Here is an 18,991-nt window from a genome sequence, read left to right on the forward strand (position 1 = left end):
CAGACAATACTGCAGGGTGCTGATCTCAGCTGCTGGTAATTACAGCGGCTGTCAACACCTAGTGACCTTAAATGTACAATGGCTGCCTGGGGCAACTTGCACTTTACACAGGCACTGGGTTCCACATCTCTTCACCCCCCCTGTATACAAAGCTCACAGTATATCAGAACTTATGTACAGTACACTCCTTCATGACTGGTGCCAAACATTGGCACTGACAGACCACCAAGGCCAAGCATAACAGCTACATCAATGGCTAACCACTTTCAACCTGGCGTCTCTGTTTTGGGCATATCAATATAGCTGGAAAATGTCAAAACGTTTCAAAAATGGCAAAAAAAAACATTGCTGATCTACAAGCTCGTAGACCGGCAACCCTTTTTTCTTAAATGTGTCAATTATTTTCAACGGCTTAACCACTAGAACACTCTAGACTTAGTCAAACGGACCTGAGTTGCATCTGTAGGCTACTTGGAACGCTATTTCCACACCATCTCTTTCCCCAAAATAGCCTATCTACAAGCTCACAACTGCTATTTTTGGCTAATGTTTCCCCAGATTCAAGTGGTTAAACACTATTTTATCCAATGACAATCATTTTTATTTAATTTGATTTGTATTTTTTTCCACTGACCGTACATTTCATTCATCTATTTAAATGTGACCATCTACAACCATATGCTGGCACACAATCATTTGCCATCCGATCCAATTTATTTCAAGATGTATAGTATGTAACATAATTGGATATCTGTAGAGTGGTACTGTATATGTGAAATCTAATATAAAGAATTAAAGAATAAGAAATGTTTGATTTTGTATTATAATATGGCATAAATGCATTAGATATTTTTTTCCCTTGTCTTATATCAAGAGGAAACGGGACACACACACACACACACACACACACACACACACACACACACACACCCCTACTGCAGTGCTGTGTGAAAAAGCGTTTAATAAAGTATTAACTTTTAGTATTAATTGCTGATTGATAGTATGAGATGTGGAGAGACAGACACGTGCACATACTCATGTAGACACATACGCATAAACAAAGGACTGAACAAAGCATTCAGTCTCGGAGAGAGGAACCCTTTTATATTTGATAAACAGGCTGGAGATGTGGAGCATGTAGACACAACAGGATGCAGGACACGCTGCCGCTACCTCCACATAGTTTAGTCCTGTTGTTGGAACTCTTCCTCTGAGTTCACGATGAGCAACAGGTCTTTCCTGTAGCTCACACCTCATGCACGCGCGCACACACACACACGTTTGTATTCATATGCTTGAGAGGCCATCATTTTAGGATGGTGATTTTATGAACGCCATCCCCCCCCCCCCCTTTTGCCACTTTCAACCCTAAGGCTAAAGCTGAAAAATAGCAGATCTACAAGCTCTCAATGCATCGCAGCGGGAGGCGTGAGTTTGTAAATCTGCTATTTTCTGTGCACAACTAATAGGCCTATGTATACATCACTCATAACTCCAACTGCAAGCCCTAAATCTAACCTATAAATACCTAATCCTAAACCCAACCTGAATCTTTTGTCAACCTAACTCCCCAAATCTTTTTTTTTATTATAAAACATCCATTTCTCTTGTGAGGACCAGGAAAATAGTCCTCACAAAATATCTATTTCTGAAATTCTACTATACTTGTGGGGACATTTGGCACGTGTGCGCGCACACAGACACACAGACACACACACACACACACACACACACACACACACACACACACACTACAGCAAAGCCAACACAGGTCACACAAACACTTTCTAACAGGTATCCGGCCTATCCTCCAAGGAGTGCTCTGTGGCAGTAGGTTGGAGGAAGAGGAAGAGTGCTTCTGAAGGGGACCAGGAATCAGGATGTAAGCCATCGGAAAGTCAATCAAGAAAAGGCGTCACTAAGCACTTTCATGAAGTAATCTAGGACCGTTAAGGAATGCTGCTTAGAGAACGTAAAGGTCGCCCTCTCTGACAAACAAAGGAGAAAGGAGGGACATAGTGGTGGTATACGTGTCATGTAGGTAGTAGAGGGGGAGTGTGAGAGGTCTCTGTATTATGTGAGAGAGAATGCAATGAGCTGGTCCCAGGCCTATTATGTCTACCTGCTTATGCAGTACCTTGTATCTTGTGGGGCAGTGGTGGTTGGGGGGGGGGTTTGGTGACTTTTATGCTTTTTTATGCTTTTTTATTGACTGTAGGCTGACAGGAAATGGGGAGAGAGATGAGGAGTGACATGCAGCAAAGGCCATCGTCCTCGGGACTCGAACCCACGACGCTGTCAGGCTACATTGCCTGGACCACTACGCCAGCAGTCCAGGTCTTGATAGGGAATTTTAAGATATTTTGAATACCTAAACCATACCTACTGTAAACCATACCTAGACCATCACTGCATCAAAAGTAATCAACACGCTATTTCATAAAAACTGGTCAAACATTGGCCAAATTGTCAAATAATATAAGAATGAGGCAAACATTTAAAATGTTTGAAAATAGCCGATCTATAAGATCTTGTAGATTTGCTATTTTCACTATTTATATGTGGAACTGAGTCAAACTAAATGTAATGCCTCAACTCCTACAATGCCAAGTGCTTGTCAGGGTGGGGGGGTCCCCACTTCAAATATTATTATTTTTGGGGGGCCACGGCCTGAAAAGGTTGAGAACCACTGATCTAGGATGCTAAGGAATGCTGCCATCTTATAAAACGTAAAGGTCGCCCACTCTGACAAACAAAGGAGAAAGGAGGGACATAGTGGTGGTACGTGACATGTAGGGAGTAGAGGTCTCTGTATGTGAGAGAGGATGCAATGAGCTGGTCCCAGGCCTAAATCTACCTGCTTATACAGTATCCTCAGTGGTGGAAAGTAACTTACAGTGTATACATATACTCAAGTATTGCACTTAAGTACAAATTTGAGGTGTCTCTACTTTACTGGAGTACTTCCAATTCTCAATACTTTTACTTCTACTCCACTGCATCTCAGAAGCAAATATTGTACTTTTACTCCACTACAATGATTTGAAAACTTTAGTTACTAGTTACTTTGTAGATTTTGATTATTACAAAACATACATTAACCACTTTAGCCGTGGCCATTTGAAAATATGCCGAAAATATAGATCTGCTATTTTCAAAAGATTTGTACTGTATACAAATTGAACTTGTTAAATGGGACATTCTGCATAATGAGAACTTTCACTTTTCATACTTTAAGTACCAAAAAAGTCTTGTCAATTGACCTCTTTGACAGCAGTAGGGTAAAGGTTTTACCATTGAGGTACTAGTGTTCCATTCAGGTCAAATAATTAAGAGACAGGGTGATGCTATTGTGCACATAAACACATGTGTTTAGGCTACCTGGTATATTAGGTATAGTGATCATGGCATTTTTTAAATCTCTTTATTTTTTTAATTCAAGGAACAGACCCTCATTTGCAATGATGCCTGCAACAAAAAGGCTACCAGGCTACAAGAAAATGAAAAGACAAAAATGCATTTGGATTATATAAAATAATACAATTCAGAAATCGCCTCAATGGCTGCAATGAATGGCTTAGGGTTTTTCAAAGTTTTTGTTTCAAATATGTGGGGAACAAAAGCAAAAAGCTCAGCCACTCGTGACCACTAGAGAGCACCAGAGAACCAGCACACTTAAATGTGCATGAAAAAAAAATGTAATTCATTCATCCAACAATAATAAAAAGGTAAACGGAAAAGCAATCACTTCTGCAACAAAACATGTTTTAAATGGTTTTCACAGACACACTTCTCCGCCAACTTCTGCTCAGGCAGTTGTAATACTCCAAGACCCCTGTCCTTGCTCAGTTGGCCTACCTCTTAAATCAACTGAGATGACAGCCAGATAGGACACCTTTCTCCAATGCCTTTTGAATGGTTAACCGCTTGAGCCCTAGTCCTATTCTGGGGGGAACATTTGTTGAAAAAAGCAGATCTACAAGCTTGTAGATCGGCTGAAGAGATTTGGTTTGGATGGACTAGATGGTTTAAGTGGTTAATAACAGCAGGAGATAACAGAAACATGCTAAGAAATAGTCCATAAAAGAAATGCTAATATCTGGTTCATGAACTAAGTCTGATAAAGAAACCTCCTGTTTCTCTTTTTTTTAAAACGAATAACCAAGAACACTAACAGAAAATAATAATAATACTGATTTGAGTCTGTTTTACTGTTTTGATTCCCCTTGGATGGGGATAAGACAAGATAGTGTATTGGAAATAACAGATCTAACACAACATGTGTCAATGTGTCTTTTCTAAAGTAGCCTTTACTGCAAACTGATGCACATACAGAATGCAAATTTATGCAATTACCCTTACACTAAAATGGTGAGCTATATTCGCATGCACATGATACTCTGCTGCCTGTGTGATGTTTTCATAATGAAAATACGATTTGATCTCTGGCACATGAAATCTGATTTAATTTATTGGGATTTACGTGTATTGAAATGGTAGTGAAGTTTTCATTACATCCTGCAAGTAGGCTACTTGCATTGATCTTAACGTAACACAACATAATTGAGTAATTGCAACCATACCAAGCTGCAGCACCTTTATGAAATGTTGGATTTGCACCGGCTTCTCGCCCATTCAGTGGTCTGATAAAAGGTGATAATATCCCATTCAATGCATTGATAGCATCCGAATGGGGTGGGATTTGATATAAATGGCATCTGAAACTGAACAGTTAAGTGAATTTCCTTTACACATAATATACAGTAAATACTAGTAGTGCAAAATGAAAACATTATTTTATTTTGTACAGTATACTCAAGCAGGAATGTATCATAACCCTCAGAGAATTTAGGTATAGGCTACTGTATTTGTCACAACGCAACATATTGTGAGCTTGTAGATCGGCTTGTAGATCGGCCTTTTTTGGCTTTGAAATTTGGTGTCTAGACGGGAAAAAGCAGTCGAAGTACAGAGCCAACACAGATCTAGTTAATTAAGTCTCTAGAGGGTTCACTGGTATGATACAATGTTGCAGTTCTCGCAACTTTGTTATTGGTCTGTGTCATGTATCAAATAACAGCCATTGGGTTTTTTCCTCTGTCATTGTTTTTTTTCCTAACCCTGTGTTGGGCACTAGCTGGCACAAGACCATGCTTCAGATCTGCCCTTGGAGGACCATAAGGAAACCAGAGACCTGGCAGGATTCTTTACTGTCCCCTACCCCTCTACCAGTGACGTGCTGCCGGCTGGCCCGGCTGACGACAACACCATCCCCACGCAGCCAAGTGGGACCCCGTGTTGACTTGTGATGACAGACAATGGGCAAGTTAGTCGCAGATCATTTCCTGCTATTGAAAAGGTACACAGGGGTCGGGGAGGTGGATCGGAGCGGAGGCGGCTGCAGTGGAAAGGAAGGCCGGACTTTTACATTCATATCTCCAGGCACAGGAGGAAAAGAATAGTGCTTTGGAACAGCAGAGGCATAGGTGTGCTCTTATGACCACCCTCCGAGTATGACGAGGAGCCTTTGATGAATGAATGGTCAAATCCCCCCCAGGCCTGGTTACATAGAAGGGTCAGGTATTTAAAGGGATAGTTCACCCAAAAAGATACTTTTTTTCTATCCATTAGTCACCCCATGGATACTTGAATATTTTTTTTTGTTTTTGTCGCATTCCTAAGCCAATAATTTGATGACCAGTGGACCGATAGGCAGCGCTTCCGGTAGGAGACACAAAGGAGACTCTTTGTGTCTCCTACCGAAACCACTGCCGGTCATCAAATTATTGGCTTAGGAATGCGACAAAAAAAAAAACAATATCCATAAATTCAAGTCTCCATGGGGTGACTAATCGATAGAAAAAAGGTAATTTTGGGGGTGAACTATCCCTTTAACCACTTCCAACCCAGGGTTATTATAGTTAAATAAGACTAAGACTAAAACGGAAAACATTTATTTAGATAACTGAACCTAAAAATTTAAGTTGTTTGAAAATCGAAATAAACACTAAAATGAACACTCTAAAACGAGCTAAAGCTAGAACTGCAGGTAAGATCATCTTAGTATTTCCACCATCATATATATATATTTTTTTTTTACACTTTTCACATTTCTTTCGCGAACATAGCAGATCTACCAGCTCACAACCCATGGCATCAAGACACGTTGTGAGATTATAGATCTATTTTCACTGTGCAACGCCATAGTATGATGAAGCTGTCTAGCAATCAGCCTTAAGTGGGTTAAGGTTGCATGTAGCCTACTGTATAACCTTGCACGTAAGATAGACAGGATATGAGTAAGCTTAGTGCAATTTATTTCACTAATATGTTTAGCCTAGTATAGACATTAACTTGCTTATGTCTGTGACTGTGGAAGGAATGCTCACATTATGAATAGGAGGAAGTTTGTATAAGCTATTCTCAATATACTGTACCAGGCATAAATCACGTGTTTGTTTGTGTTTGTTGCTCACGAGGCATGTAATGGAAGCAACGTTGCACGACTACACACTATGAAGTGACATTCCAACTCTGATGGGAATGAATCACAGTCATGTCTCGAAAGTGCTCTATAGCATTGTTTCACAACATTTTTCATATCAAGGACCCCCATATCTCTGAGACTGTACAAATGGAACTCTGAAAGTATACAAATGGAACCAAATGGACCCTAACGGGTCCATTTGGTTCCATTTGTATACTTTCAGAGTTACAGACCTGTCATTGGAACCCCCACAAGGAACCCTGAGGGTCCCTGGAACCCACTTTGAGAACCACTGCTCTATAGGCTTATACTTGCCGTTTACATTATTATTATGATATTCAACTTCAATTTTATTGTCACAAGTTTACAGGTGTAAACCTATTTTCCGTATAAGCTTCACAAGGTTTTGCAGTTGCAAAATATACTCGTAAGAATAGAGAAGAAACAAAGGAAATACGTTAAATAATAGGACAACAATATCAAATATACATTGTGTGGCACAATATAAGAAACAACACTTAGCAGCAGATATACTGCATAATATAATTTATATCTGCTGCTAAGAGATATTCTACTGCAGGGGTTTCAATGTTTTTCGGGCCAAGGACCCCTTAGCTGATAGAGAGATGAAGCAGGGACCCTATAGAGCGTCGCAGTTCCCGCCCACTTCCAGTTGCCGGAAGTAAATACTCAATGCATTTTTCCCATTGACTTTTCCGAAAATATTTATATAAATTAATTTAAGCCAAGAATCAAGCTATCCAGGATGCTGGTGAATCATGACCATAAAACGTTTGATTCTGTGAAAAAACTTTTTTGAAAACGGCAAAACAAAGGGTATTTATTAAACATAGTATATCATATCATTAAATATAAAAAATTAAAAAATCACAGAAAAAAAGGTTTTATGGTCATGATTCACCAGCATCCTGGATGGCTTGATTCTAGGCTTAAATTCATTGATATAAATATTTTTGGAAAAGTCAATGGGAAAAATGCATTGAGTATTTACTTCCGGCACCCGGATTCTGTGCAACTGCGATGCTCTATACTGTATTCTTATTTTTTAGAATGCTTTCCATTCTGTCATACAGAAACGTGAATGACCTGTGCATTGTGGCCTTGCATAGAACTTATCATTACAGTTCAGCTCACAACCCGGTATATAGACATTGAAATTGTCAGCCAGCTCTGTGCAGTTTTGGAGAAGTAGAAACTCCCGACTAGACACATAACTTCAACATGCGTGAGAACACTGTTCCGTGTGAATTCCGTCGAACCTCAGAATGGTGAAGTAGAGCAGTCTGTTCTTCACAGCTTCTTCACAGCTTTCATGACATCTGACAATTCAGCACTAATTTCTTTGGCAACGAGTGACTCCCTAGTCCCCGCGTAGCGTGCAGTTTAACCTGTGACCTGTGTAGCATGCAGTGCCTCCATCAGGTGCACACATAGGAGCCAACCAGTGCTCGAGCACCTGCCTGTTTGCTTCCATATAGGAGAAATTGCCCTTCTCTTACTTAAATATTGGTCTTGCTGAACCACAGTTGCTCTCCACCCTGCTCTCACATCATTCAATGTCGGTAGGTTAGGTTGCTTTGTTTTCTCATCCTGATAAGTCCGAAAACGTTTTAGTTGAGCATAGCAGTCTCCATGTTTCTTGTTAAAACCAGAGTATAAAAGGCATGAAAATAGCAAATGAAGTTGTCAGCACTCTATATGCAACACACGCAGCAGAACAAGGAAATGTAAATATTTCTCAGACATATGTGGGTGTGAATTGATTGATGATTGATGATTCATAGCCTTGAAGAAGTTCTCCTTAAGGCTATGGGACTTTCGATTCTTTGCGCACGCACCACAGGCTGCATAGCCTGTGCATACACTTTCGCTACTCACCAAATCAAAGACGTTTTATGGAGTTGAAAGCCAACTCTACTAAGTGGGAACATTCTGAGCCCCCCACCTCACATCTAAAATACACTTTTTGGCCAAAATATCTTGTCAACAGAAAAATTCCATTGACCAGATCTGTAGAGGGCGCAGTAACTACAACTACATAATGTTTTCTTTCCGGTGAAATATTTAACATTTTGTTGCTGGTACTTTAATATACTTAAAGTACCAAAAGTAAAAGTACTCATTATGCAGAATGTTACCATAAGTTATCATATGTCTAAAATAAAAAAATATAGGCTACATTTTTAAAATATCAGATCTACAAGCTCACAACACGTCACATAGCGACGTGTTGTGCTATTTTCAAATGGCCAAAGTTTAAAGAGGGCTGAAGTGGTTAACGTATGTTTCATAACAATAATCAAAATCTACAAAGTAACTACGGTAACAAGTTTTCAAATAATTGCAGTGGAGTAAAAAGTACAATATTTGTCTTCGAAATGTAGTGGAGTAGAAGTAAAAGTACTGAAAATTGGAAATACTCCAGTAAAGTAAAAAATACCTCAAAATTGTACTTAAGTACAGTACTTGAGTACATGTACTTACACCACTGCTGGACACTTCTGTTGTGCGTCTTGCTAGTTTAGTGGAAGCTCGCCAAACAGCCTCGTCCTTCAGTGGTCCAAACCACTGAAGTGGAAGAAGGAATTAAATCAATTCCAGTCAGTGCACTTTCAAACTGGAACTGCAAAAGGAGCCCTTAGTGGGGATGGTTTTGTGATAATTTAGTGCAAAATGTATACAGAAATGCCTTAACAACAAACAGAGAGAGAGAGAGAGAGAGAGAGAGAGAGAGAGAGAGAGAGAGAGAGAGAGAGAGAGAGAGAGAGAGAGAGAGAGAGCTGTACTGTACACATACTTTACATCAGTGGTTCTCAAAGTGGGGCCCGAGCACCTCCAGGGGTCCTTGAGGGGGTACCAGAGGGTCCCCACAGCTAAATAAGTTAATATAACGTAGCATCACAATCTGTTTAACCACTGTAACCCTATATACAAAATATATATATTTGAAAATAGCAGATATATCTCTGCTACTTTAAAAAAATCAGATTAGACTATTAGAAAAGGGTGGAATATTTTTAAAACATTTTAACAACACAAATCTTAAACTTTTTCCTGAAGAAAAAAAGCAGAAGATGTCAATTATATAATATATCAAAAATACAAACAAATACAAACTCACAGTGCTCTGCATTGCGACCGTTACAAAGTAGTAGGTTAATTGAGCCTCACACTGAAGAGATAATGCAACAGGGTTGTGCATAGGTTGATGTGATGAAACGCACGCACGCACGCACGCACGCACGCACGCACGCACGCACGCACACACACACACACACACACACACACACACACACACACACACACACACACACACACACACAGTATGCACTCATACACAGGCCCAGTGAAAAACAATGCTGCAGGGTGCTGATCTCAGCTGCTGGTAATTGCAGCGGCTGTCAACACCTATGACCTTAAACATACACTGTTATGGCTCTTCCTCACCGCAACTTGATTAGGTTTGATTAGGCCTGACCTGCCTGAACCAGGTAGCTCAACCACACACCCATGTATACGGTACCTACTGTCAGTGGTGGAAGAAGTACTGAGATGTTTTACTTAAGTAAACGTATCAATGCCAGTATGCCACCACGTAGAAATACAAGTTACAAGTAAAAGTCTGATATTCAGAATGTTCTTGAGTAAAAGTACAAAAGTATTGGCGTCAAAAACGTACTTAAAAGTACAAAAAGGAATTACGCAGAATGTCCCATTTCAAAATGTATACAAATCTTTTGAAAATAGATTAGCTACAAGCTCAAGCTCACAACGCGTCGCCATGCGACACATTGTGATTGTAGATTTTTTTTCATATAGCCAAGTGTAGGCTATATATCACAATAGGGCTGAAGTGGTTAAAGGGTTAGTTCACCCAAAAAGAGTATTTTTTTCTATCGATTAGTCACCCCATGGCATGGACACTTGAATTCATGGATATTTTTTTGGTTTTGTCGCCTTCCTACGCCAATAATTTGATGACCAGTGGACCGGTAGGCAGCCGTTTCGGTAGGAGACTAGGAGACTCTTTGTGTCTCCTACCGTAACTGCTGCCGGTCATCAAATTATTGGCGTAGGAATGCGACAAAAACTAAGAAATATCCATGAATTCAAGTCAGAAAAAAAATCATTTTGAGGGTGAACAATTTCTTTAATGCATGTGTTCTAATAATCCAAATCTACAAAGTAACTAGTAACTCAAGATTTCAAATAATTGTAGTGGAGTGAAAAGTACAATATTTGAATCTGAGATATAGTGTAGTAGAAGTAAAAGTATTGGAAATTGGAAATATTCAAGTAAAGTAAAAAATATCTCCAAATTGTACGTAGGCCTACAGTACTTGAGTATTTACTTACTTTCCACCACTGCCTGCAGTCAGGTGGAAACCTTGTATGTCCAAGACCATTCCTTTTTTATTTTTATAAAAAAAGAAGAAGAAAATATAGCTGCAAGCAGCGATAATATGGGGCCAGGAGAGAGAAATGATAATTCTTTTAACAGGTCAGTTCATGAAAGTCCTTGCGGTCTTGTTTCCAATGAGTGCCTGTGAGCAATTAGGGGTTAAGAGTCTTGCTCAGGGACAAATTTCATTTCATCGACACATTTGCTGACCTGGCCTGGAATCGTACCTGGGGCAACCAGAGTCTCTGGCTCCCTAACCACTCAGCTATGGCCACCCCTCAGAGAGAGAGAGAGAGAGAGAGAGAGAGAGAGAGAGAGAGAGAGAGAGAGAGAGAGAGAGAGAGAGAGAGAGAGAGAGAGAGAGAGAGAGAGAGAGAGAGAGAGAGAGAGAGAGAGAGAGAGAGAGAGAGAGAGAGAGAGAGAGAGAGAGAGAGAGAGAGAGAGAGAGAGAGAGAGAGAGAGAGAGAGAGAGAGAGAGAGAGAGAGAGAGAGAGAGAGAGAGAGAGAGAGAGAGAGAGACAAATGGAATAGATTGAGAGAGAGAGACATGGAAGAACGGAATAGATTGAAGAGAAAGACATGGAAATGGAATAGATTGAGAGAGAGAGAGAGAGCGCCATGGAAACGGAATAGATTGAGTCATGTTTTTTGCATTTCAACTTAAATGAATCTGCATCAAGTGAGGCTTGAACCGGCAACCTTACGGTCATGAAGCACTCTTAGGTAGCTGCAACACTACCTATAGTGCTATATCTTTGTCCAGGCTGATATTGTCTGTTGAGGATCACAAACTCTTGCCTTCTGTCATGACCCAAGCCCCTGTTTCACTAACACTAAGATCACTCGTTCACAAACCATTTACCAATGAAGAAATTGTACATCTCCTCAGAACCAAAATTAGTGAAAGTAGCCGATCTACAAGCTCACAAACCATTAAAAGTTGTCAGATTGTACATTGGCTATTTCACAATGAAGTATGTTATACATTGAAAAAACATACTCTCATTGCTATCTGAAAAGTTGTGAGATTGTAGATCAGCTGTATGTAAAAAACACTCAATTAAGTATTTCATGTTATCTTTAACAATTGCAGATGTATTCATTGATAGTCATGTTGTGTGAAATGCAACTCAGATGAAGTCTGCACCAAGTGAGGCTTGAACTGGTGACCTTCAGGTTGTGGGGCACACATTTAAGCGAGAAGCCACCAACAGACAAGAACCTGTGAAAGGAGATCACAATGATGATACAGTTTCACGCAAATAGCTGAAAAATCCTGGGTTTAAGTGTTTTTCAAACTGCTCAAGATTGCGGACAATCTAAGGGCGGTGCTTACTGGTCAACGTGATAGATGTGTTCCTCATTAGTCAAGGCACATGTGTAAGCAGGTCTAATGGCTGTCGGCCAAACGAGGCATGACTTTTGCCTGTTTAAAGTTTCAATTTTCAAAAAATTGCTATAGCGCCCCCGTTTGACCAATTGGAGTAAGATTGGTTTCAGTGATATTTGGAATGGCCCTTTACATTTCTGCAAAGTTTCAAAGAATGGTAAGTCTGCATGTATGTGTTAGGGGCAGATGAATAATTGTCATAAAACTGCAATATTCATTGGCTCATTAAAGCTTCATTTTTTCACTTATGGAAGATATTTTGCAAACGTTTTTTGGTATAGGTCCAAAGTTCATGTGTAAAAAGTTTTGTGCAGATTACTCAAAAATCCCAGGAGGAGATAGGTTTTAACTGTTTTTCATATAATTCAAAATGGTGGGAGATCTAAAGGTCAGAGGTCAAAAGTCAGAGTGTGAAAGTTGTTCAGCATGAGGAGACGCATGTGTGCATCGAAGTTTCATGGCTGTAGGTCAAACACGGCATGAGTTGTACCTGTTCAAAGTTGGCATTTTTCAATTGAGTGCTATAGCGCCACCTTTTGACGAAAGATTGTGAGAATTATTTCTTGATCGTTTTTCATGACCATCTATCATATGGCCGAGTTTCATAAAAAGCGACTGCACGGTTCAGCCAGAACTGCCAAAAGTGGCAGAAGAAGAAACGGAATAATGCGAATAACAATATGGGTCCATGCTGGAAGCCTGGCCCCATAAAAACATGTTACAATAGTGAAAATAGCAGATCTACAAGCTCTTTCCCTTTGCTCCCACTCTATCTCTGTCTTCTCTCTTCTCATGGAATTATTATTATTATTATTATTATTATTATTATTATTATTATTATTATTATTACCCATATTATTATTATTATTATTGTTATTATTACACTTATTATTATTATAGTCCAGGCAGACAGCCTACTATATGTCCACTAGAGGTCGACATATCCAGCTGTAACAAGCCAGACATTGAGGTATGAAGAAGGCTCCTGGAAGCCTTCCACAAATCATCATCATCATCATCATCATCATCATCTCAAGCATCTGCAAATTATGTAAGGATACATTGTCAGCAAAATATAATAGCCTAGTCTACCTTTGTTTTGTAAGACGACTTCTCATTTAACTCAACAGCAGTAGAAGTCCACACAGTAAATCTATTAGGCCTAAACTTTACGATTGAGTTTTTTATTGAATACTTGTTGCTGCAGTTCCTTTGATTTCCATTACTTTGAATCCACCCGCTAGGCTTCATCCAATCTATTGGTGGTCAGCTGTAAAGCTAGCCATGGATCACAAGACGATCATCTGTCATGACCGTCATGGATGAACTTTAATATAGTGTTTACACTTTTTCCATTTTTGGCCCGTACATCTACATAACCGTTCAAATGTCAAATATAAAGCACTATAGCCACGGATGTTACAATTATGTACGGGTATTCCAAAGTACCCGTATCTTCCGTATTGTTCAATAAGAAGCATTTTAGTTCGATTGGTGGCCATTTTCTCCATGTGCTTTCAACCGCTTGATCCTATCGGTTGGGAGGTGTATTGCACTCTGATACGTTATACCTCTATGAGAAAATGGCCACCAATTGGATTAAAATGCGTTTTATTGAACAATACAGAACATACAGGTACTTTTGTGGACCCGTACATAAGTGTATTATTTGTGGCTATGGGGTAAGCACTTTATATTTGAAATGTGAACGTTATGCAGATGTACGGACCAAAAAAAAGAAAGTGCAAACACTATGTTGAAGTTCATACATGACTGTCAGTCATGTATCAGGGCTACTGTGAAGCGTGCACACAGCCATTGCCTTGACGTGATTGCGCTTACATTAACATCCTTGGGCCAGTGGGAGGGGTACCAAAGTAAATCCGCCCAGACAGAGTAGAGAAAGTTTGAAAAGACTTTACATGACTGAACGCTACACTGTCTCCGTTCTGTGCTGCTGCTGGTGGATTAATACCTTTAAATGGGAACACTGTAGCTACTTTCAAATGTAAGTTTTTAACTTCAGATCACCTTTTCTTTATGTAGCCCTGTGTGTGTTTGTTTGATTGATTGATTGATTACTTTATTAACAGTTCGTAAAAAAAAAAGCACAGAGATACAGTTTTATACAAACGCTCCTAAAATCATTAAAACCAAAGTAGGCTAATAGGTTCTATAGTGTACCGGTTATCATGTCTGCTTTACATGCTGAAGGTCCTGGGTTTGAGCCTCAGTGGAATCCGTTGTTATTTATTTGATGAATTGAGAAAGGACCCCAATGGAAACAAGCCACAGGCTTTCTTGGGGTTAAAATCTTCTTAGCAGACATTGTATTGAACTGTACTTACCTTTTGCAAAATGTTACTTAAGTATTCAATCAATCAATTAAAGCGTGTTTCCATTGTGGTCTGTGTTTTCAATTCATCGAGACATTTAAAGACAATGATAAACAGAATATGCAAAAACATCATATAAACGAGTAGTAAAAATAAATATGTACAGTATATGTACGCTATGGCATTGTTTTCTTTGTTTGGCAAAGAGAGAATAGCCTTTGAATTATTGATAGTGTGTGTGTGTGTGTGTGTGTGTGTGGCTCAAATCTCAGAAATAAAACTAGGTATAAAGTCACGTATAGTAAAATCCCCAGTGTTAAGAGTGTAGGGCCTTTACAAATGTAACCAAATGCACCCTTAATGGACCATTTGGCTAAATGAATAAATTAACAATGAGGATTTTACTGTTTTTAAGGTCCGTCTCGTAGCTATTATGATCATTATAACTTTTTTAGTAGAAAAACAATATTACGTATAAGTGTCATTAACATGATGGAATGTGTGAATCATGCCCGGCAATGCAATCATAAATCAATTTTTGACACTTTTCACATTTTGCCCATAAATAACATTATTAGATGTTCAGGCTAATTAAGCTATAGGCAAAATAGGCTATTTTTAATTAGGAATACCATGTGGTGAATTTATATTGAGAGTAGACCCAGATTATGATTTGGGGACAAAATTAATTATTTACAGTAAAAGCTCCAGTCTGGGGAAATAACGGTGAGTCATTGTTTCTTTTGGAAGTGCATAAACAGTTTATACAGGCCTTTCCTTGGTTCTATATGAATCATATAACATGAGCAGTCTGCAGTCCTTATCAGATCTCCACATTGTGATATTATTTAAAGAAAGCGACGCCAGCAGCGCTTCCTGACAGACAGAGTGACCACTGACCACCGGACTGACCGGATGACCCTTGAGCTCACACTGGGAAGTCCAAGAACAAACTCTGTAGGACCTTTTTCAAACCGAATATTCAGCTGAAATCAACTTTTCTATTTAGCCTAACCCATGGTCAGTGACCTCCATGGTCAGTGACCTCGAGGTCACTGACCATGAGTTAGCTTAAAAAAAAAGTTGATTTCAGCTGAAGATCAGATCTGATCTTCAGAGAAACTACAGCTACCACAGAGTTCATTTGATTGGTGACAGGAAGAGTGGGCACTGAAATTAGAGTGGGCACCTCGATGTAAAATTGTCTTGATATTTGGTCCAAAATGTTAAAAAAATAAAATAATATTATATACTGTATGCATGTACAGTATGCATCATTAGAACATGATTTAACATTTCACCATTAAGGTCTAATATTTCTACAGTTGCTACAAATTGCTACCAAACCTGTATCTCCGATCATGTTGGGGCATAAACAAGAAGTTGAACAGTCAATCTGATAACTCAATCTGATAACAATGTACTGTACATGTTCAATTCATTATGTATACTTTACATTACTTAAGACCATTTTTCAAATATTTGATCTTATAACATTTTGGACAAAATAACACATTTTACATCGAGGTGCATCGAGGTGCCCACTCCTCTTGTATCCATTTGATTGACCAATGCCCATTGTATGACCTTATCTCGTTGACCGATTGCCATTTTGAATCTAAGTTTAGTACACTTACATCTGTTTTTGATCAAACATCTCAGTAACAGAAAGTAGCCTGCTGTACCTGCCAGATTGATCAGAAATCAACATTGCAATATTTGATGTGTCCTTCAGAATAGCGACTGATGTTAGTAGCTGTCTGGCCCCAGGATTTTCGAACACTATAGTTCATGAAGGGAGATGGATACCTATGGATGGACGGACGGACGGACAGACAGACAGACAGACAGACAGACAGATGATCTATTCATTGATTATTTATTTGATAACAATCTGCTACAGAATAGGTTACATATCCTGATGGTATTGCACCACAGATGAAGAGATATGACTGCATGTATTAATTTGTTTCGTTGTATGTTAATGCAAATCTCCATGGTCCTGATTTTCAGTACAGCAAAGTCTCCTTATCACATAATGAACCCCCCCCCCCCTCTCTCTCTCTCTCCCTCCCTCCCAGCTGACCTTTTGACCTTTGAAGGCTGGAGTTGCCTGCTTACACACACGCTGCCACAGTGTGCCTCACTACCATTGGACGAGAAGACTTAAAACGATTGCTTCAGCAGCTACAGACCCAGAGTGGTTAGATCCCAAGACCTCTCCAACGGTTACGAGATGGAGCTTTACACAACACTGTCCACCCTGCTCCTGTGTTTCTCAATGGCAACCTCAGGTAGGATGTTTTTGATTTGCAGCATTTCCAACATTTAACATTTTCCACAGGAAATATCGGCTGTTTTCCTGCTACACCATCATATGTCAAAGTATAAAATAGGGCTTAAGTGGTTATCTACACTGTTGACCATAAACCAAAACATAAACCAATCAACACTTGTTAATATTGACCTGCCACTGCATGATTTCAGTGAATGGAACATTTGAGGCCATTTATTGCCAGTGTACCCTGTTAAGTCTTGGTTATTCTGACTAGATTGTGTTCTCAGATCTGAAGGTCTATAATTTGTGCAGCTCTTGTGCACACATTTGGGCTTAACGGGTATGGATAGTTTTTTTTAAAGGTGCAAACATATCATCTCGTTGTTTTAGTGACAGGTATTCCTTAGGCCAGTTTTGTGTAAGAAGGCTTAAAGGATAGGATTTTTAATTGCAATATTTTCTACAAAACCTTTCTTTTGTGGTCAGTATCATTATTATTTTCTTTTACAGTTTTGCAGGTAAGGAGGAATTGTAAAAAGATATGGCTAGCTAGATCATAGATTTAGCATGTTATTTAGTCTTTAGCCAAACCAAACTCTCCCACACTGGCCTTTTCCTCCACTCCATCTAGCAGCTGCCTGTGGCTGCTCATATTAAATTCAATATGCTGTTGCTGCCGTACAAGGCTGCTAAGGGAGTTGAATCCTCCTCTATCCCCAGGCCATGGTCAGGACCAACAACCCTGTATGTGTTCTTTGCTCTGCTACCACCAGGTTCTTAAAGCCTTATCCTTACGTTCTCATACGGCCCGCGTTGCTCGCCAAAGATAACTGAATTTCAAGTAAAAAATGCAACACATCGAGCAACGCAGGTTTTATGCTGAAGTATGCATTATACCTAATTTATGCTCCATTGTGATGGCATGGCGAGCTGAAAATAGCAGACCTACAAGCTCACAGCGCATCGTAGATATGAGCTTGTAGGCCGGCTATTTTCGGCAGGTGACTCTGTCACGCAGTGAAGTATGAATCGGGCTTTAGGCTTAACTTTTCTCCTGTAGAAGCATTGGCCGTCATTCCACTTGTTCATACTCTCCTCCTCCCACCTGAGCCCCCAATTACAACCATAATTCCCTATTTCCATGCCCACTCATTCACCTGAATAACTCCCCCCCCCCACTTAGATCATACTTCATCTATTCTAGGAACTAATAATAATACATAACATTTATATAGCGCTTTTCTAGGTACTCAAAGTGGCTTTACAGAAACAGAATAAAAATAACTTTCTTGGGGAAAAAAAAAGAGTTAAAAGTTTAAAAACTAGAGGGGATTATGATAAGGTAGGGATGGAAATGCGAGTCTAAAAAGGTGGGTTTTGAGTGTGGTTTTAAATGTGGTGAGGATGGGGGCATCTTTGATGTGAGCTGGGAGTGAGTTCCAACACAGGAGTACTTTTACAGTGGCCATGGTAGCTTGTAATGTTTATTTACAATTTAGGCATTTAACAGACTTTCTTATCCAGAGCGACTTACAAGTGCAAAATCTGAGTAAGCAGAATAAGCTAAAGGCTAAAGGCCTCAAATGTGAAATACAAATATATATTTTTCCGTTATCAGTCCGTGTAACCTCTCAGCTTTAAATCTTTGTTGATGAAAATGTTACAGTAAACTGAACTCCAATAGACCTTTTTTCACGGCAACCATGTTGACATTAAAAAGTAGGGAAAACTGAAGTGTTACCAATTATGCCAATTAAGACTCTGTGCCATTTAATGTAGCAGAGCCTTTCCAGTGTGAGCCAACATGCACTGCCAAAGCAGCATCTGACTCTGTTTGACCTGAATGGAACAGAACCTTTAGTATCAATTAGTATCTGAATACTAACACTAAATATACCTTGTGTTTACGCTTCTATTTCATGCCAATATTGCTGGCGTGGAAAATATGTCTATTAGAAATGTAAGGGTTATTGACTGGACCTTATAAGAATTTGTCGCCATTGTATTCAGTCTTCAAAGTAATGATTGTAAGGGAACTTTTAACCATATAGCAAACTCTTTAGATGTTGAAAGCCTG

General features: G+C 39.4%; 1 protein-coding gene across 2 annotated transcripts in view; it reads left to right on the forward strand.

Moving 5' to 3' along the window:
• Positions 1-14,177: 14,177 nt before the first annotated feature.
• eng (endoglin) overlaps positions 14,178-18,991 on the forward strand; it is a 57,106-nt gene continuing 52,292 nt past the window's right edge. For both annotated transcript variants that reach the window (XM_084047810.1, XM_084047809.1), the window contains exons 1-2: positions 14,178-14,308; positions 16,718-16,930. In XM_084047810.1, the coding sequence (XP_083903936.1) occupies positions 16,873-16,930 (58 nt within the window). In that variant the 5' untranslated portion in view covers positions 14,178-14,308; positions 16,718-16,872. The remainder of the gene's footprint in view (positions 14,309-16,717; positions 16,931-18,991) is intronic.

Source organism: Gymnoscopelus microlampas (assembly GCF_963454915.1).
Source record: "Gymnoscopelus microlampas genome assembly, chromosome: 21".
Taxonomy (NCBI): domain Eukaryota; kingdom Metazoa; phylum Chordata; class Actinopteri; order Myctophiformes; family Myctophidae; genus Gymnoscopelus; species Gymnoscopelus microlampas.